This window comes from Trachurus trachurus (genome assembly GCF_905171665.1).
Source record: "Trachurus trachurus genome assembly, chromosome: 9".
NCBI classification, from domain to species: domain Eukaryota; kingdom Metazoa; phylum Chordata; class Actinopteri; order Carangiformes; family Carangidae; genus Trachurus; species Trachurus trachurus.
In genome coordinates, this window is record NC_139895.1 from 2873647 (window position 1) to 2895102 (window position 21456).

General features: G+C 42.5%; 1 protein-coding gene across 1 annotated transcript; it reads right to left on the reverse strand.

The window, feature by feature from the left end:
* Positions 1 to 315: 315 nt before the first annotated feature.
* On the reverse strand, positions 316 to 20263 carry LOC310991391 (dematin-like). Its single transcript, XM_083979088.1, has 15 exons — positions 20053 to 20263; positions 16217 to 16251; positions 15270 to 15350; positions 15000 to 15128; positions 13568 to 13612; positions 13229 to 13412; positions 10129 to 10173; positions 9836 to 9988; positions 9635 to 9738; positions 8465 to 8570; positions 7279 to 7337; positions 6449 to 6496; positions 5670 to 5726; positions 5494 to 5574; positions 316 to 3520 (listed from the first exon to the last, which is right to left on the reverse strand). The coding sequence occupies exons 2-15, from the start codon at positions 16226 to 16228 to the stop codon at positions 3407 to 3409; spliced, it is 1218 nt and encodes a 405-aa protein (XP_083835214.1). The 5' UTR covers positions 16229 to 16251; positions 20053 to 20263; the 3' UTR covers positions 316 to 3406.
* Positions 20264 to 21456: the final 1193 nt, after the last annotated feature.

Consider the following 21456-nt stretch of genomic DNA (forward strand, 5'->3'; position numbering starts at 1 on the left):
TCTCTGCACAGCAACAACCCCTCATCAGTGTGTGTGTGTGTGTGTGTGTGTGTGTGCCTAGACACAACAGGGCAGTGGCTTATGCTGAACTATAAGGAAAGAAACAAGGAGACAGTTTAATCACCGTCTCTCGCGCTAATAAATCAACACACAAACTTTTCAACTGTTGTTTCCTTTCAGGTTCACTAAAATATTCCAGTTTTCTCCTTTAAAAACAAAAGCCTGGAGCTGTAACGTGAAAGCTAAATGGTGAACGATGGAAGAATTTGACTTGTACGGAAGACGGCCGATGCCAAATGTGACTTTTAAAAAAAAAATCAGTTTTAAATCCTGAGATTCAAGTCTAAATTTATTCCATTTAAATGTAAATTAAACCTGTATTTCAGGCCGAGTGACTTCTATCAAACTGTCTCCTTGTTTTTCTTTTCAGTGCTGGGAAAGAAATGCTGTCACTATGACATCATAGCTGGCTAAGCCAATAGGAGCAATGCTCAATTCTTCTTTTTTTTTTTTTTTCTTTTTCGTCTTATATGACTCAGGAAGTCAGCAGGAATGTTGTTTGTTTTAATGCCCTGACTACAGCTGGAAGATCAATAATAAAATCCTGACTTCAGTCGAGTGTGTGTGTGCGTGTGTGTCTCTGTGTGTGTGTGTGTGTGTGTGTGTGTGTGTGACCTTTAACCTGCTGTGGTGTGGAAAAAACTTCTTAAATAGTGCGATTAACATTTAACCCTCTATAATCCAGGATATATTGAACCACCACTACAACCAAGCACCTGAGCGGTTTCACTTTCAGCTGCTGAAGAACATACTGACTAGAGCACTGGAAAAGAGAGTAACGACACCACCATTGACTCCCGTGGTAATAAGGGTTTAAGGGTTTAAGGGTTTAAGAGTTTAAGGGTTTAAGGGTTTTGCGCCCCCTAGTGGCAGGATATGGGTATTGCAGAAGCGCCCAGAAAACCCATTCACTCCAATGTATGTGTGTTGCCCACTTGCTTGTAAATTGATGAAAACGGCCGTGTTTTTGTTTTTAGGTGTCTTGGTCATATCAGATTATACTTAGAATTGGTTTATTACAAAATGTAGATTGAAACATTAATGTAGACAACTGTTTTTCATTTCACGTCGTAAATACATCCCAGAAACAGCTGGGATGTATTTACGACGACAGAGTCGAACTGAAGGCATATAGGATTTTAGCAGATCCCAGTCTCCCCCTGGCCAATGAATTTTCAAAAACTCCCCTCAGGAAGGCGCTATAGAGCTGCCAAAACTACGAAAAATATTTTTAAGAAATCAGTTACACCACATGCAATCACAATATTAAATTTATAAATGCAATTCAGGACACTTTGGAGCTATGTATATCACCTTTTTACTCTTTTATTCTTTTGCTATGCTATTTATTGTGTGTTATTGACACATTTCCACATTGTGGACAATAAAGATATTGAATTGAATTGAATTGAATTTTTTTTGTGTTAATGTTTATCTGTAAAGGATCCTCAATGATGCTATTAACGTGGGTGATCTATAAATGTCCTTAAATTATTGAAAATACAATGCAATGCAATCTCAACAATGCAGAGATGTCAGTTCTTGGGCGCTTTTGCAAAACCCATATTCCTCCACCAGGAGGCGCTGCCATTGGACCAATGCGTGTCGTTACTCTCTTTTTCCAGTGACTCTAATACTGACCTCCTACTTCCTCCCTCTGACCTACAAACTTACTCTGATGAACCTCGACCTCTCTACGTAGCCGCCATGACCGCTACCCAGCGCCCAGAACCCAGTTACCTGCACCCAGAACCCAGTTCACCGACTCTGTGCCGAGTCTCTACCGCATCACAATTCACTTGACTTTCAAAGGAGCTGTTTGTAAATCTGACGAGTTTCAGCCATCGTCGTCTATAAGATAGGCTACAAGATGTTTAGAGCTGCAACAATTAATCGATTAATCGAACAATAATCGATTATCAAACAAATATTTTGATAATTGAATAATCGGTTTGAGTAGTTTTTATAAGAAAAAAAGTCAAAATTGCAAGATTTTAGCTTCTTATATGTGAATATTTCTGGTTTCTTTGTTTGCTTTATGACAATAAACTGAGTCTCTCTTTGGTTTGTGGACAAAACAAGACATTTGAGGATGTCGTCTTGTGGTTTGGGAAACACTGATTGATGTTTTTCAACATTTTATTGACCAAACAACTAACCGATTAATCGTTTAAATAATCGATAATGAAAATAATCGATAGATGCAGCCCTAAAGATGTTATAACACGTCCTCTGAGTTTTTTCTTTTTTGCTAACCTGCTCATCAACATCATCACATTGGTCAATCAGGCTGTTAGCGCTGCAGACGTAGGAGCTAGCTAGTTAAATCGTGTCACTCTAATAAACACACCACAGAGTGGATCACGTGCAAAACATTTTTTAGCAGTTATTTATCTGCAGTGATATATTCCCCAACATCTACAACGCTCTGGTGCACAGAGCTGGAGGGGTGATGCATCTTTGTAGGCTAACCCAGATGTTAGCATCACTGGTTCTGTTCAGTAGAATGTGATGAAAGATCTAAAGATGCTAATGTGATGTTAGCAGGCTATTTACTGAAAGAGTTTATGTTGTATAATTAAAGACCTTATTTCAGTCACTGAACCAAAACCACATTAACGAAACTCAGAGAACTCGTGGGGGAACAGGCGGTAATGAAACAGGCTGGGCTAGCAGGTTAGCATGCTAATTTCGGTAGGTAAGTAAAACGGGATGCGACAGTTAACACTGATGTTTGGTTTCAACATCTAGAGACAGATGTCGGTGAGTAAAGGAATAAAGTTTGATCCTCCTCTTGACTGGCAAGTGAATATCTGCGAATGCTAATGTTAGCTATGTAGCAATAGCATAGCTTACAAACAGCTCCTTTAAGTGCCACAGTCGGTTTCAGTGGCTTTGTCCCGCAGCTGAAGTTGTTTATTTCCTCTGGAGTTTGTTCAGAAAAACTTTTCAAAACAACTTCTGAAGCCTAAACACCGCTCAGTGTTTCGCTGTTTCCAGATCCGTCGCTCCCGCTAGCTCTAAAATCTTCACCGTGATCATTTGTGCTCAGTAGTTTTGTTGCTGATGAACTTTTAAAACAGACGTCTGAGGACTGAAGCGTCTTTTCTGGTGATTCAACGACGTGTGCGGCATCAAACCTTCACTGAGTCGACAGCCGCTGCCGCTGTGATGATGATAATAATGGTGGTGGTGGCGGTGGCGTTTGTGCTGCTGATTATGACGTTGTGTTCAGAGTCTGTGGTTTTTTGTGTGGTTTTTTTTTTGAGTTTTTTTTACAGATTCTGCCAGTGATCCGAGAAGAGCCGGGGATTGTGGGAGTTGGAGTCCTATAGCAGCGGCGACGTCAGAAGAGACAGACCCTCCTCTTCAGGTTGTTCCTCTTCCAGAGCGAGAGGCCGTCGAACTCCTCGATGGACATCCCGAAGACACTGAAGAACTCCTCCTGAGAGAGGTGTCTCTGCCGGGGCGAGGGACATCCACAGAGACAGGGACACACACAGAGAGAGAGAGAGAGAGAGAGAGAGAGAGAGGTTGCCGTCATGTAAACTTTCTGTTTCAATAGGCTCATGGACTCCTGCCAGCAGTGGCGTGCACAGACTTTTTGAAGGGCAGGGGCGAAAAGGAAAAAAAAGGGCACATAATAGCACGTCCTCGCCACTGAAGAGGCCACTTTACCACATGTTTTGGTTCCTAGATGTGGCTCCTAGAGGGCACTTTCAGGGCTGCCAAGTTTCAGAAAATGACAAGAGTGAGACTGTAGCGACATGGTGCGTTTGGCCGGCGACCACAGGTTGGTGACGAAAAAAATTTGGCCTTTTTTAACGTCGATTTGGCCTGTTTGAACACGTGTTTTGGCTCCCAAGAGGGCACTTAAGCACACGTTTTGGCTCCTAGAGGACACTTTAGCACACGTTTTGGCCCCCATGAGGGCACTTAGCATGTGTTTTGGCTCCTAGAGAGCACTTTAGCACACATTTTGGCTCCCATGAGGGCACTTTAGCACGTGTTTTGGCTTCCATGAGGGCACTTTAACGCGCGTTTTGGCTCCTAGAGGGCACTTTAGCACACGTTTTGGCTCCTAGAGGGCACTTTAGCACACGTTTTGGCTTCCAAGAGGGCACTTTAACGCGCGTTTTGGCTCCTAGAGGGCACTTTAGCACACGTTTTGGCTCCTAGAGGGCACTTTAGCACACGTTTTGGCTCCTAGAGGGCACTTTAGCACACGTTTTGGCTTCCAAGAGGGCACTTTAACGCGCGTTTTGGCTCCTAGAGGGCACTTTAGCACACGTTTTGGCCCCCATGAGGGCACTTAGCATGTGTTTTGGCTCCTAGAGGGCACTTTAGCACACATTTTGGCTCCCATGAGGGCACTTTAGCACGTGTTTTGGCTCCCAGGGGGCACTTTAGCACGCGTTTTTCAACAATTGGGCCACGAGGGGGTCGCCCCCCCCCCCCCCCCCGTGCACCCCACTGCCTGCCAGGATAGTACCGTATGTTACCAGTGTTGCGCCATATGCAGACGATGTGTGTGTTTCCTACAGTACAATATATTCCCATTATAGCAATATAATATTAAAACAATGTTATCAAAATGTGATCATAGACCTCTGAGGGATCATTTCATATTTTAATAGACTTCAAATCAATTCATATTTCACATTTAAAGAGGAACTAGGCTATGTAGGTTGCTGTTCCGCTGTTTTGCTAACCCTCGTCCTGGCCATGTGCATTTGTTTACAACGTAGCCAGCAAGAAATCAATCAATAGAGCGGTAGATAACGTCATAAACAAGACATTACGGGTTACAGGGCGTCTTTGTGTCCAAAGCTGTTTAATTAAGGTAAAAATGTAGCATAGTTAAACTTCAAATAGCATAGTTCCTCTTTTAAAATTGATTTACAAATAGGAGAATAAAACTTTATTTGAATTAATGATTTACAGATACCGTACTTTCCGGACTATAAGCCAGCTCTTGTCTTGACACAAATGCGCTCCGTAACCTGTAATCTTTTGTTTATGATGGTTAAGACTACACAAACACACACATGCCGTAACATCGCATGTAACGTTATCCTGTTGCTCCATTTATTGATTTTTCGCCGGCTTCGTTGTGAACAAATGCACATGGAGGAGAGGAGCGTAACCAAAACAGAGGAAAAGTGAGTGCACAGTTCCCTAGTGTCTTTCTGTGTAAACATCTCATGTTACAACATGAAAACCTGCGGCTTATATTCAAGTGCGGCCTAGATATGTGTTTTCTTTTAAAATATAGCTGGTGCTGCTTCTACTCAGGTGCGCTCTATAGTCCGGAAAGTACGGTATATTTATTAGTCATGAATAAGTAACAGAATATGAAAACTTTGAAAGCCGTTTCTGTTTTCTGGCTGCTTTTCCTTTTCCTTATACAGTTGGCTTCTCCTGTTAGTTTACCTCCAGTCGGGTCCGGTCCACTCCGGGGGGCAGTTTGCTGCGTCCTCTGTGCGTCACCACCAACATCCCATAGGGGAAAATCTGCAGACGACATCGACCAATCAGCAGCAGCCGTGTGTTAGTCACAGACACAAAGAAAACAACGACCATAACAGCAACAAACACACTGATGTCACCTTGTGGTCCAACATGCTGGGCAGAGAATTCCCTCTGTCCATCCTGGAGTCTCCGTTCTGCAACACACACACACACACACACACACACACACACACACACACACACACACACACACACACACACACACACACACACACACACACACACACACACACACACACACTCAGTAACAAACACACTAGTAACACAAACATCGTCATGTTGGTAAAGTCTGACTGTACCTGAAGGCCTGCAGGAAGAGACAGAGAGAGAAAGAAAAATCTGAATTACAACCTCATAGTTCCTCGTTTTCACAAACACAACAACATTTTTTATTAAAGGGACAACGAGGAGTTTTGTTAAAGTGAAGTGTTTCCACACTACATTTATGAGCCTCCGCACCGTGAAATTCTTTGACCGGCGCAAGACAGACTCATGTTTTCATTCATCAAGAATTAAAGTCAGAGGTTGGAAGACGATCACATACCGTCGTAGTTCCCACCATAAACGGAGATTCTGCGGCGTTATTCTCATGACTCGCCACGAAACCGAAAGTAAGGAAACGCTGGTCGGCTCGCCCAGCATTTCCACCACCACTAATAATAACAAAATAACCATAGAGACAAAACCATAGATTTATCTAAAATGGAGCCATTAACAAGTGGTAACGTAGATTCATCCACATTATATCAGACTTTTTTATAACCAAATAGAAACTCCTCGTTGTCCCTTTAAATCTTTGATCAATTGATTTGACAACATAACGTCCTCGACTGATGATGTCATAAAACAGAGCAACTTTACCTGCAGCAGTTTTTTCTGAAGAGCTGAACTCTGCTGACTGCAGCTGAAAACACACACACACACACACACAATCATCTCATGTTCATCATGTGATCGTCAGCTCTGCTCTGATTGGACGTCGGCAGCCTAGGATTTGGTGGCCCCCTAAACAAGATTTTAGTTTGTGGCCCTGCACTCTAAGCGCAAAAACCAAATCACTGGTTAAAACTGAATACAGACGTGTTTATCCCTCTGAGGTTTGAGGCCATTTTCTCTACTTTTACATATTTTCTTAAATGTATCTTTTTAAGATACTTGCAGATGTAACAATACTCAAGTGTTTTATGTCTAAATATTAGAACCTCCGCTGTAAGCACACTGAGGCCAGTTTGTCCTACAACACTGTAGAAAGAAATAATTTAGGACAAATGCTGGAAATTTGAGGTCTGCTTTTTGAAAAATGTCAAATCCCTTGTGAAAACACCGATTCAGTCATGAGAATGAACTGTTTTGGTGCTTGAAATAGGATATGAATACAGTAATAGATCAGTGTAGAAAACAAGTCTAAAATGACATTTTGTAAGATTGTTTTTTGAGCACAATTGTTGTCATTCTGCCGTTCTATTGTCACCAAATGTCTCAAATGTGAGATAAAAGAAGCTGAATATTGACTTCAAATTACATATAAAGCTCATAGCTGCACGTGCAGACCTCAGGATGTTTAAATGACTTGATGAACCCCGGTACCTTTCTGATCATGTGGCCCCCCACCTAACGGCTGTGGCCCTGAACAACCACAGAGAGGGTTGATGCCAGCGGCCACCGGCCCTGTCGGCAGCTACTCACCCTGGACAGGCCGGTCTTAGAGGACGCTGGGAAATACACGGACTTGGAGGACTTGGACCCTGAAGAGGAGCAGGAGGGAAATAACATGGGTTTGATATCAGCTATTGGTCATTATTATTATTGATTATTAGCATTTATTAATTATAACTATACAAAGATGAGTTTAACCCTCCTGTCGTCCTTCTGGGTCAAACTGACCCAATCTGTTCCCTTCCTCCATCCTTCCTTCCTTCCCTTCCTTCCTTCCCTTCGTCCTTATTTCTTCCTTCCTTGAACAAATCTGTTCTCTCCCTCCATCTTTCTTCCCTTCCCTTTTCCCTTCCTTCTTTCCACAATCCTTTTTGCCTCCCTTCCTTCCTTCCTTCCTTCCTTCCTTCCTTCCTTCCTTCCTTCCTTCCTTCCTTCCTTCCTTCCTTCCTTCCTTCCAGCCTTCCTTCCAGCCTTCCTTCCCCTCGTCCTTACTTCTTCCTTCTTTTTTGGCCCAATCTGTTCCCTCCCTCCATCTCTCTTTCCTTCCTTTTTCCCTCCCATCTTTCCTTCCTTCCTTCTTTCCCTTCGACCTTCCTGCATTCCTTCCTTCCTTCCTCCTTTCCCTTCGTCCTTCCTTCCTTCCTTCTTTCCCTTCGTCCTTCCTGCATTCCTTCTATCCCTTCGACCTTCCTTCCTTCCTTCCTTCCTTCCTTCCTTCCTTCCTTCCTCCTTCTTTCCCTTTGTCCTTCCTTCCTTCCTTCCTTCCTCCTTCTATCCCTTCGACCTTCCTGCATTCCTTCCTTCCTTCCTTCCTTCCTTCCTTCCTTCCTTCCTTCCTTCCTTCCTTCCTCCTTCTTTCCCTTTGTCCTTCCTTCCTTCCTTCCTTCCTTCCTCCTTCTTTCCCTTCGTCCTTCCTTCATTCCTTCCTTCCTCCTTCTTTCCCTTCGTCCTTCCTTCCTTCCTTCCTTCCTCCTTCTTTCCCTTCGTCCTTCCTTCATTCCTTCCTTCTATCCCTTCGAAATTCCTGCCTTCCTTCCTTTCATCCTTCCTTCTTTGACTCAGGAGGAGTTTTTTGTTGTCTATTCTCATCCTGACCACCAGGTGTCACCAGAGTTGTTGTGTGTGTGTGTGTGTGTGTGTGTGTGTGTGTGTGTGTGTGTGTGTGTGTGTGTGTGTGTGTGTGTGTGTGTGTGTGTGTGTGTGTGTGTGTGTGTACCTGTGTTTTGGCTGCGGTCCGGCAGGGAGCGGGTTTTCCTCCTCAGAGGAGCTGCAGACTTGTCCAGCTCCTCCTTCAGGATGATTTTACCCAGATTGGACTGAATCTGACAGAGAGAGAGAGAGAGAGAGTTGCCATGGTTACAGTCTGTGTCCATCTTCACATCAGGTCATTTCCTGGTTTTACTTTATTTAGCGACTCTTTGCTCGTTTATTGTTTTGCATCTTTAAAGTTCTCAGTTTAGAAAAGTAGCTACAATGTAAATAAGGTAATGGAGATGTTAAAGGGATACGCCAACATTTTTTTTCATGTCTTGCTTCACTCCCGAGTCCATGACCAGCAGATAGACACCATCCTTTCGACTGTGCGTGCAGTAACAAGGGAGCTAGAGCCGTATCTCCCGTAATTACATACGGTAATAGGTAGTGTTAGCCTGCCTGATTTCATTTTAGCTCTAAACTCTGTAAATATATCACTTTATCCACATTTCAAACATGTTTAGGTGAGAAAGTAGCCGTTTAGATCAGCAGTGTGTCGTTAATTTGTCTAAATACCAGCTGTTTACAATTTTGTTCGGACGAATTCGGCGCTACTCAAGCTAGCCGTTGTGACCAACGCACTTCCGGTTACTTTCACAAAATAAAACACCCGTTGCCCTTTACATACAGAAAACCATTTGTGTTTTTACTTTGAAATAGGAAGCTAACCTACCCTCGACGTAGCTAGCTTGAACCAAAATAAAGCGTCTGTCCTTGAACCCTCCGTTTTGACCGATCTGGTCCCGTTAGCGGCATTTGACCGCTCAAGATGCCTTACCGGAGAGTTTTGTCAGCTCTGAGACCAAGATCGGCCCGTCGGTTTCTGTTTAGAGTTGCTGAAGAGTTTCTCTGATGACTTTAGGTGGAGGCAGGCTAACACTACCCATACACTTCCAGTGTTTGAGCTAAGCTAATTAGCGACTTTAGGTGGAGGCAGGCTAACACTACCCATACACTTCCAGTGTTTGAGCTAAGCTAATTACGGGCGATACGGCTCTATCTCCCTTGTTACTGCACACACAGTCGAAAGGATGGTGTCTATCTGCTGGTCATGGACTCGGGAGTGAGGCAAGACACGGAAAAAAAAACGTTGGCGTATCCCTTTAAACACACCTCACCACCTCACTCTCACCTTGTTGAGTTCCTGTTTCTGGAGAGCCTGCAGACCCCAGAGCTCGTCGTCCAGCTCCTCCTCCTCCTCCTCGTCCCGCTGCTCCTTCCTCCTCAACTCCTTCTCTGGAGCAGGACAGTTGGAAAGGTCAGTATCGGTGTGTGTGTGTGTGTGTGTGTGTCTGTGTGTGTGTGTGTGTGTGCGTGTGTGTGTGGACCGTACCAATCACAGCGAGCGAGGGGGGGCAGGGCCAGTAGTCGGTCTCGATCTTGGACGGCAGGTTTGGATCTGGAGGTTGAGCTGCGGGAAACTTTGACGACTCGATGATCAGATCCTCGATGTGTTTCCCCTGAGGGACGACGGGAGAGGAGGCGTCTGCACACACACACACACACATAGACACACACACACACACACACACACACACACACACACACACACACACACAGTGTTAACACATGATGCCGAGCTCAGTGTGTGAACCACAAAGCGACAGTTTGAGCGTCAGACTGAACCTTGTTTGTAGATCGGAGGCTTCTTGTAGATGTTGGAGCCGTTTTCTGAAAAATAAGATCACAGGAAGTTAGTTTAGTTCATTAGTTCAGTTAACGTTAGTTTTGTTCGCTATTTTACGTTAACATTTCTTCAGTTAACCTTAGGTCAGTTTGTTGCCTCAGTTTGTTACTTCTGTTAATGTTACTTGAGGTAACGTTAGTTCAGTTCGTTACTTCAGTTGACATTAGTTCACTTAACGTTAGTTCAGTTGACTTAAAGCAGAAGTAAGCGATCCGGTGGTTTTGGCTAATGCTGCGTTCCAGGCAGGCTTTTGAAACCGTAAATTACAGCTTCAAGTCACGACTTACGACTTTGTAGCGTTCCAGGCAACCCACTCGTGTTTTTCCGACCTGTTTTACCTGTGAAAGTCACTATAACGGCCACTCGTAACTTCTGACCTGTGAAGTCGTACCAGATCGAACTGGTACGACTTCACAGGTCGGAAAAACACGAGTTGCCTTGAACGCACCATAACGTCTCGTCCCTACGTCACCACATTCACGGCGCATCCCTTGGCTGCACACACAGAGAGGACCGCCCCTGCATGCCGTTCTCTCTCCTCATTGGATAAAACTTGTAGGACACGAGAAAGGTTTTCTCCTCGGCTTACAGCAGAGCAGAGTGACTGACAGACCCGTGTTTCGGTCCAAACACTCTATAGAAGTGATTGCTGTCGGAAGATACAACTATTTAAGACTTATATTAACACAAAAATATCGCTTACTTCTGCTTTAACTTGAGTTAACCTTAGTTTAGTTAACGTTAGTTCAGTTAACGCTAGTTCAGTTATCCTAAGTTCGGTTCACGTTAGTTGAATTCGATCTTTTAGTTAACATTAATTCAGTCCGTTAGTTCAGTTCGTTACTTCAGTTAATGTTAGCTCAGTTAACATTAGTTCAATTAACGTTAGTTTCGTTAACATTACTTCAGTTAACATTATTTCAGTTTGTTGTATTAGTTTGTTACTTCAGTTAACGTTAGTTTAGATAATGTTACTTCAGTTCGTTACTTTATTTAACGTCAGTTTTGTTAACGTTAGTCCAGTTATAGTTACTTCATTCGTTACTTTAGTTGGTTACTTCAGTTAAGGTTAGTTTCGTTAACTTTAGCTTCGTTAACTTTAGTTTCATTAACTTTATTTAACGTTAGTTCAGTTAGCGTTACTTCACTTCGTTACTCCACTTGACGTTAGTTCAGTTCAGTTAGTTTATTTAACGTTAGTTTATTTAATGTCCATTTTTAAAACCCGTCTTAAAGCAGATATCAGTGGAATGTTTTTGTTAATATAAGTCCTAAATAGTCCTATTTTCCATCAGCAATCACTTACATGAAGTATTTCAGCCTAAACACGAGTCTCTCCGTCACTCTGCTCTGCTGTAACCCGAGGAGAAAATTTTCCTTGTGGGATACAAGTGTTATCCAATGAGGAGAGAGAACGGCATGAAGGGCTGTGTGTGCAGCCAAGGGATGCGCGTGAATGTGGTGACGTAGCACGAGGACCAATTGATGCCTGACAAGGGCGGGGGCTGCTAACTCATGGTGCGTTCAAAGAAACTCGTACTTTGTGTTTTTCCTTCCTGTGAAGTCATACCAGTTCGATCTGGTACGAGTTCACGGGTCGGAAGTTACGAGTGGCCGTTATAGGGAACTTTCACAGACAACAGGATGGTAAAAACACGAGCTACGGGTTACCTGGAACGCTACCAAGTCGTAGTTGTGACTTGAAGCTGAACTTACGGTTTCAAAAGCCTGCCTTGAACGCAGCATTAGCCGAAACGGCCGTGAAGCTGATATCTGCTTTAACATTAGTTCAGTTAACGTTAGCTTCGTTAACATTACTTCAGTTAACATTATTTCAGTTTGTTACATTAGTTTGTTACTTCAGTTAACGTTAGTTTAGATAATGTTACTTCAGTTCGTTACTTTATTTAACGTCAGTTTTGTTAACGTTAGTCCAGTTATAGTTAGGCTACTTCATTCGTTACTTTAGTTGGTTACTTCAGTTAAAGCAGATATCAGCTTCACGGCCGTTTCGGCTAATGCTGCGTTCAAGGCAGGCTTTTGAAACCGTAAGTTACAGCTTCAAGTCACAACTACGACTTGGTAGCGTTCCAGGTAACCCGTAGCTCGTGTTTTTACCGTCCTGTTGTCTGTGAAAGTTCCCTATAACGGCCACTCGTAACTTCCGACCCGTGAACTCGTACCAGATCGAACTGGTATGACTTCACAGGAAGGAAAAACACAAAGTACGAGTTTCTTTGAACGCACCATGAGTTAGCAGCCCCCGCCCTTGTCAGGCATCAATTGGTCCTCGTGCTACGTCACCACATTCACGCGCATCCCTTGGCTGCACACACAGCCCTTCATGCCGTTCTCTCTCCTCATTGGATAACACTTGTATCCCACAAGGAAAATTTTCTCCTCGGGTTACAGCAGAGCAGAGTGACGGAGAGACTCGTGTTTAGGCTGAAATACTTCATGTAAGTGATTGCTGACGGAAAATAGGACTATTTAGGACTTATATTAACAAAAACATTCCACTGATATCTGCTTTAAGGTTAGTTTCGTTAACTTTAGCTTCGTTAACTTTAGTTTCATTAACTTTATTTAACGTTAGTTCAGTTAGCGTTACTTCACTTCGTTACTCCACTTGACGTTAGTTCAGTTCAGTTAGTTTATTTAATGTCCATTTTTAAAACCCGTCTTAAAACCCATTTTTATTCCTTGGCTTTCAACTCAGCATGAGACTCTACCTCTGTTTTAGTGTTTTATGGTCTGTTCTATTCATTGTTTTTATTGTTTTTTATTTTAATTGTTTTATTTAAATTCTAAATTGTTTTATTGCTTTTAAATTGTTTTAAAAGCAATAAACAATTATTATTTTATATTTATTCTTCTGCTAATTATTTTATTTCCATATGTTGCATTATGTAGCTACAGCACTTTGTTTCAACTGTGGTTGTTTTAAAGGGCTCTATAAATAAAGTTGAGTTGAGTTGAGTAATGTTAGTTAAGTTAACATTATTTCAGTTAATGAATTAAATGACGGGTTTTACTCACCCGGCCTGTGGAAGTGCTGCAAGGCGATCTTTGCTCCAGATGCGAGTGTGTTCGGTGTGTTCGGTGTGTTCGGCGTGTGTGGCGGTGGCGGCGTGTGTGTGCTGTGGGTTCTGCTGGTCTGGATGGTGGAACTGGGAGAGGAACCTCCAGGAGAACGGTTCTCCAGCCACTCTTTAGACAGGTTCTAGACACAGAACACAGAGAGATTCAACCAGCGCAGGAAGTAGAACGTAAACAGGAAGTAGAACGTAAACAGGAAGTAGAACGTAAACAGGAAGTAGAACATAAATAGGAAGAGGAAACTACATGGTGGTGGTGGGGAGGGGGGGGGGGTCTTACCTCTGGGGAGGGGGGAGGAGAGATGGAGCGAGGAGACAACGACCGCTGCAGGAGAGAAAGTACAAAGTCAAACATGAAAACAGTGCATTGCATTCTGGGATATGTTATGTAGGAGCCATATAGAGAACAGAAAAACCTGGATCATTTAATGAGAAAACGCATGATGATTGGTTCAATTTAAAAAATATTGTTAAGTTTGAAACACCGAACATTGTGTTTCTTCTTTTTGGGGTTTTTATTTTGCAAATCTAAAAACCATCTCAGTGTAGTGTCGTAACAACAGGTCAGTGTCAGCCAATCAGAAGAGAGGTTATATATGTGACAATGTGTAAACACTTGTACATGTACTGTATGTTCAACAACTTTTTCAGACGTTTGCATATTTGCATACACAGGTCAAACAGATATTGAGTGTTAAAGGGATACGCCAACATTTTTTTTTTCGTGTCTTGCCTCACTCCCGAGTCCATGACCAGCAGATAGACACCATCCTTTCGACTGTGCGTGCAGTAACAAGGGAGATACGGGCAGAATTAGCGCAATGCTAATTATCTTAGCTCAAACACTGGAAGTGTATGGGTAGTGTTAGCCTGCCTCCACCTAAAGTCATCAGAGAAACTCTTCACCAACTCTAAACGGAAACCGGCGGGCCGATCTTCGTCTCAGAGCTGACAAAACTCTCCGGTAAGGCATCTTGAGCGGTCAAATGCCGCTAACGGGACGAGATCGGTCAAAACGGAGGGTTCAAGCAAAGACGCTTTATTTTGGTTCAAGCTAGCTACATCGAGGGTAGGTTAGCTTCCTATTTCAAAGTAAAAGCACAAATTCTATCGTCATGGTTTTCTCTATGTAAAGGGCAACGGGTGTTTTATTTTGTGAAAGTAACCGGAAGTGCGTTGGTCACAACGGCTAGCTTGAGTAGCGCCGAATTCATCCGAACTAAATTGTAAACAGCTGGTATTTAGACAAATTAACGACACACTGCTGATCTAAACGGCTACTTTCTCACCTAAACATGTTTGAAATGTGGATAAAGTGATATATTTACAGAGTTTAGAGCTAAAATGAAATCAGCTTCTGACTGCTGATTTCGGCTCGGGTAGGAGGCAGGCTAACACTACCCATACACTTCCAGTGTTTGAGCTAAGCTAATTAGCGACTTTAGGTGAAGGCAGGCTAACACTACCCATACACTTCCAGCGTTTGAGCTAAGCTAATTACGGGCGATACGGCTCTATCTCCCTTGTTACTGCACGCACAGTCAAAAAGATGGTGTCTATCTGCTGGTCATGGACTCGGGAGTGAGGCAAGACACGAAAAAAAACATGTTGGCGTATCCCTTTAACATTGTAGGCTACACTAATGTACATGTGGTAATTGTATGATTGCATTCTGACACTGAGGGAAACGCTGAAGCACTTGAACGCCTCACCTCCAGTGGACTGTAGCTGTAGTGCGGCTGGTAGATCATCAGGTCCGGTCTCTCTATGTCCAGGATGGCTTTGTCTCTGGGCAGCGCCGCCAAGTCCTTATAGCCGATGACTCCGTCCTCCACCCGCGCCTGAGGGGGGGGGGGGGGGCAGAGATTAGAGATTAATGCCTCAAGATTAACTGAAAGATAATATAGCTCTGGATCTGTCTGTGTGTGTGTGTGTGTGTGTGTGTGTGTGTGTGTGTGTGTGTGTGTGTGTGTGTGTCTTACCACAATGGCGGCAGCGGGGGATCCTGGGATGCTGGTTCCTCTCAGCGATAACACACTCCCCGGAGACGTCTGAGCCAGCTGCTGCTCACACACACACACACACAGTGAAACCGAGTTAATGACACATTTAGCTTTTTGTTTTTTGTTTTTTCACACTAATGATGCACTAATTGTGCTGCATTCACTGACCCTCCGACATATAAGGGTTTTAAAGTCAACAGCTGGAAACAGCGAGTGAAACATGAAGCTATAAATATTCAAAGTTTAAACTGGAATAAGTGTCTGTGAATATTCATATTCATCGTTATCCCCATAGAAATTTAAGTCAAAAGCAACTGGACAAATAACCAAGTCCAGTTGCTTTTGACTTAAATTTCTTTGGGGAATAACTGGAATCAAGACATATTTATTCAAGAAAGCTTTCCGCTAAATTTTAGTACACTTTTCATTGTCTTTTTTATCAACTTTTATTAACTTGTGTCCCTTTTAATTAAGCTTGCACTGTAGCACTTTGAGATTGTTGTTGAGATTGTTGATTTTCCTTGTTGTGGTTCTGACACTCGTCTTATACAAAAGACGTATTGGAAAGAAAATTACATTTTAATTTGGCTTCAGTAATTAATGAAGAGACTTTTTTACTCATATAATTTTTATAATTATTATTTCTTTAGTCTGGAAAAATCCAAAAAGACTTGAGCGGATGTTGACGTTGTGTTGACGGGTCTAATATCTAGGTCAGTCACTGATGTGGTTCAAGTAAAAGAGGATTTAGAGAGAAGTTGGTCTCAGACGGCGATAATCAGCACAAACACGTCGACACAACAGAGAGTGAATCATCCTCCTTTTTTTCTTTTTTTTTGATGATTTTAGATCCTAAAAATAAAATAAAAACACACACAAACACACACATTGATCATCAGAGATAGAAACAGTGAACGCATGTTTACCTTGGGCATCATCCTGACTTCTGATTGGTCAGTTTCTGAGAGAAAAACATAGACAAGGTGACGTTATTATTATTTTTTTTACATAAATGAAGTGTTGTGGTGGTAAAGAACAAATTGCAAAGAAAAAAATACGAACATTTCATTTCATTTTAATTTTACAATGTGCACTGGACAACGGGACTATATAGCAAACATGCAATATTTTGATGCTTATAATGTACGGGGAAAGACTAGAATTAATTAACTAATGTCAATTATAGGGTTTTCATTCTTTTTTTTTATCAACTACACTATTTATCTTTGTGATTTCCTCATTAGACATTCTTCCTGAGATGGTATTTCACTGAGCATTTATATTAGACGTTTTAGAGCAAAAGAGAAACAGGCTGCATCTTACGCTCCTATGCTAAATACCTCAACAAAAAGCTTGTTGTCCATCCATGAGCAGTTTTCATTGATTAATCATTATTTAGAGTCAAGAATAAAATCATGGGATCTGTTTTCTGGAGCATATTTCCATGAGCAATTCATTTTGCACTGATTTAAAACCTCAAAATCCCATGTTTTGGTTTGGTTTTGGCCGATGGTGCACCTCAGCAGCTCTGTGTCTTAAAGGACACTAACGGGCAAATTCAACTCTGGCTGTATGTTCCTAACATTTTAGGTCTAGATTCCTAAATACCGTTACTTTCACAAAAATGTTATGTTGGAACCTTATCAGCAGATGTGCGCAAAAATAAAGGTAAATGCACAGATACTGGTGCATTTAACTAACGTAACACTGAATTGGTAGGAATTTAAATGTTAGCGTGTCATTTTTAATTTAAAAAAAGCAAAACAAAACAAAAAACGATTAAAATAAACGCAAACATTTGGTATAGATGATAATTCATGACCTGAATATTTCACACATTTCCTCTGGGGGATTAATAATTGGTCCTATATTAATAGATACTTGAAATATTTTGTGTAAACAATGAGTAATGTAATTATATTCTGACTGTATTTTATTTTACACATTCATAGTGTTGTGAAATTAATTAATGCATAATAATCGTGATAATCGCAATACCGTGATTATTTCTCTGACAATAATCGTACCAAGAAAATTTATAATCGTGACAGACACAACTACCGCAAAACAGGAGCAATTAAACTGAAAAATCTTCAGATTCCTTCTTTTAAACCTAAAATGTTAGGAACATACAGCCCCCGAGTTGAATTTGCCCGGAATTGTCCTTTAATCTCCCTTTACCTGAACTTGACTCTCATCCTCCAATACAGTAAATCTATTTCTGAATCTCCCTCAATGATTTCGTAAATAATTCACTCAAGCCTCTGTCTAAAGGAGGCTATTCAACAATGTAAAACCTTTATTTAGTCGGACAGAAGCAGGTACATGAAGAATCAGCTGACAACAAATCTCATTCTACTTAAAATAAGACTCATCACATTAAAAGCAGCTTGTTTTTAGACACTTTTTACTTCTTTCAAGCAGATTTTCACTTGGAATAAGTAGAAAAAATCTGATAGTGGAGCAAGTTTTTCATCCTTATTACAATAATTCACTCAGCCTCTGTCTAAAGGAGGCTATTCAACAATGTAAAACCTTTATTTTGTCAGACAGAAGCAGGTACATGAAGAATCAGCTGACAGACGACAACGTGTGTGTGTGTCAGTGTGTCTGTGTGTGTGTGTGAGTCAGCTGGAAATCTGAAATTTGCTGCAGAGGCTTTCTATGACCGACAGCTGCAGAGCCAGAGCCGTATCTACTAGGGGTGGGAGAAAAAAATCGATTCACATGTAGTATATCGCAATATGTTTTTTGACGATTTTTTTGGGGGAAAAAAAAACAATATTTGTTTTGATTTTTTTTTTTTTTTGATTTTTTTTTAATATTGTCTTTTTTACATACAGAGAGTACAGGTTTTGAAAAGGGTTTAAGTTCACTTTAAAATGAAGTATGTTAATTTATAGGCTTCTACAGTATTTGTGTGCAGATAAATGTTAAAAATGCAGACAAAAAATCGAGAGAATCGGCAATATCGTAGAATCGCAATTTAAATCGAATCGCCATCCAAAAAATCGTAGAAGAATCAAATCGGGAGAACAGCCAGAGCCGGTTCAGACCTCCATGGGGCCCTAGGCAAAATTCTGCTAAGGGGCCCTCCTAACTGAACCCCCAAAATTTTCAACAGTCGCACCTGACACCCAGTGTTTCCACGCATCCCCCCTTTAAACGTATTGCAGTGTTGGTCTAACTAAGAATAAATTCAGAACAAATCAAATCAAACTAAATGTAACAATGCATGTAAACATGTTAATGTTTGAAAAAACTCAACATTAAATAAATCTCTAGATAAAGCTACTATTAATTCAGCTCCATCAAATTGGCTGCACTTGTTTTACTTTCACTTCAAATGTAGGTAATTATGTAATTATTATTTATTATATTATTATTATTATTTTTAGCACCATTGTCATAATATTTCACAAGTTTTGTTTGATTCTGCATCTATATTTGCATGTAGGCTATCCAAGCAAACAAAATTCAATCTTAGTCAATATTTATCCATTGCTTTCCATTTTGTATAAGTGTAGATGTAACTACACTACAACTAAAATTATAGGAGCCAGCAAGACGCACACAGAGACCGGGGTTCACCCAGGGCCCACCGCCCTGTTAATGCAGACACGGACTATTCCCTCCCTCCCTCCCTCCCACTCTCTCACCCGGAGAGGAGAGTTACCTGACTGCTGTTCCTGCAGGTCATTGTCAGCTGTTTCTTCCCCCTAATTCCCCGAGGGATAACTCCGCTTCATCGTGGCGTGCTAAACGCTGTCTTGCCAGGCTGATGTGCTGGGAATCCGGTAGGCTACACGTGCGCGACGGACGGTCACGTCGTCAGTTTTTTTTTTTTTTTTTTTTTAACGGGGCCTCTGCTATTTTGCGGGGCCCTACGCAACGTGCGTAGTGTGCGTATTGGGTGAACCGGTACTGAGAACAGCATATCGTCCCAGCCCTAGTATCTACACCGCGGTTCGGTCGATCCCGGCGGGTCGCAGCTGCACTTCCCTCACGACGGCCACTAGGCCACTTCGTTAATCAGCGGTCGGTTAAATATGGGCAGAAATATGTGCCACCAGAAACTGAATTTGAATCATTCATTTGAATTTGAATTGCTGAAGTTGAATAATTGAATTGAAAATTTGAATTTGAAATTGTATTTGAATTGTGAGAGAGTTGGATTTTCGGTGAGGCTCAAATTTCATTGGCTTTAAATTATACTATTCAGATACAGTTTTTCAATGCAATGATTCAAATTAAACAAAACAATTTTACAAATTATGTGATTCAAATTCATATTTTCAATTCAATTATTCAAGTTCAGCAATTCAAATTAAAATATGAATGATTCAAATTCAGTTTCTGGTGGCACATATTTCTGCCCATATTTAAACCAGATTAATAACGAGTCGACGCAACTCTGAGTCCACGCGGCTCTGCTCGGCCGCAGCTGCTGGAGCTCAGCGCTGCTTTGTCTGATGTGACCGACAGACACAAAGGGATTATTCCAGAGTCCACAGCTTTGTCACACACACACACACACACACACACACACACACACACACACACACACACACACACACACACACACACACACACACACACACACACACACACACACACACACACACACACAGACAAACACATGTGGAGGGATCTGGTGGGTAACATGCGGTCAGCAACAAGAAAAGTCCTGCACATGCTCGTGATGATGAAATACAGTCAGTGTGTTTGTGTGTGTGTGTGTGTGTGTGTGTGTGTGTGTTACCTCAGGGAGAATAAGGGATCATGTCTGTGTGTGTGTGTGTTGCTCTTCAGCCCGATCAGCAGCTGCAACACAAAACACAAAGAAAAAAACAGTCGTTAAGATTTCCCACCATCGGCAGCGACACTTAAACTACACACAGTCCAACACAGTCAGCGTTTCTGTTTTTGTGAATGTATCAATAATAAACGGATCAATAAATATCGCAGTGACGTTGAATGAATGATCTCTGCCGTCATGGTTACGATAATAAACATGCTCGTCATGGAAACTATAGTGATGTTTGTTGTTGTTATGTTTAGGTGCAGAATCGAACACGCGTCCGCCTCCACCTCATGACGTGGACTCTGTCTCTTTAATTATACGACATTGCTCTGGTCCTGTTATTACCGCCAACGACCACTAGGTGTCGCCTAGCAACAACAGCAAACAACAAACAACCCCCCGCCCCGGTCCTGTATAGAGTTCCGAAGCGGAAGCTCCATGGGACCTCAATTGATAGCTTTCATGTGACGTCACGGCCCGTATGGAACGCCCCCCTGGCGGTCAAAACAATCCACTTCCCCGCTGTCCGCGGCTTAGGACAAGGCAGAAAAACACACACTGCTCCCTGCTGCTTCAAAAATACCGGTGTTATGGCCCAACTGGTGTCTGATTTAACTGGTTACCGTACCGAACAACAGCTGTGCTGCACTTCCGTCCGCAGATTTGTCACAAATTCACAAATAAAGCCGCAGTTCACATGTTACTGCAGCCATATGCTTCTGTGAGTGAACCTGTTCAGGCAATCTACAGTCAGTCAGCGCCACACTCTTATTAGTCTCACTCTGCACAACACTGCAGTGCACACTATGACAAAGCCTGTCATGTTAAAGTTACGAACTAATGGAAAACACTCTGAAAATACAATAACAACATCGTCCTCGTCGCGGTCGGTCCCGACCCCCGTTACCGTGTCGCTGCCGCCGCGGGCGGTGCTGTCGCCGTGTCCGGTGGCGGCGATCCCGCCGGGTTACCACCGCCGCCGCCGGTCCCGCTGCTGTCGGACCGCCGTCATCGTTGCCGTCGGTAGCGGTGGGGGGGGGGGGGCAGCTGGTCACCGTGCAGCCCAGCTAAGGGCTCTGGTTTGTGGGTGAGAGGAGCAGGGAGCCTGGGCTCAGTGGGCTGGAGCTCAGACTGTGGAGCTCAGCGGAGCTGCCGTACCAGGACGGTGTTCCCGCACAGGAAAGTTTCTACCACTTCAACGAGTTCAGAAACATTATTTTAAGATCAAAAAACTACAAAATGGGGCTTTTAATCAGACACCAGTTGAGCCATAACACCGGAGGTATTGGTTGCAAGCGGTGGAGGATGATGGATTCTCCACCAGGTAAATGTAAACATCGCCCAACTGGAGCTTCGGCAGGG

Bases quoted from the DNA above. Each gene is read 5' to 3' on its own strand.
- LOC310991391 (XM_083979088.1), bottom strand. The intron at 6,497-7,278 runs GTGAGTAGCTGC...GTGTGTTTTCAG, and splicing joins CTAAGACCGGCCTGTCCAGG to CTGCAGTCAGCAGAGTTCAG. The intron at 5,727-6,448 runs GTTGCTCTGTTT...TGTGTGTTGCAG, and splicing joins AAAAAACTGCTGCAGGTAAA to AACGGAGACTCCAGGATGGA.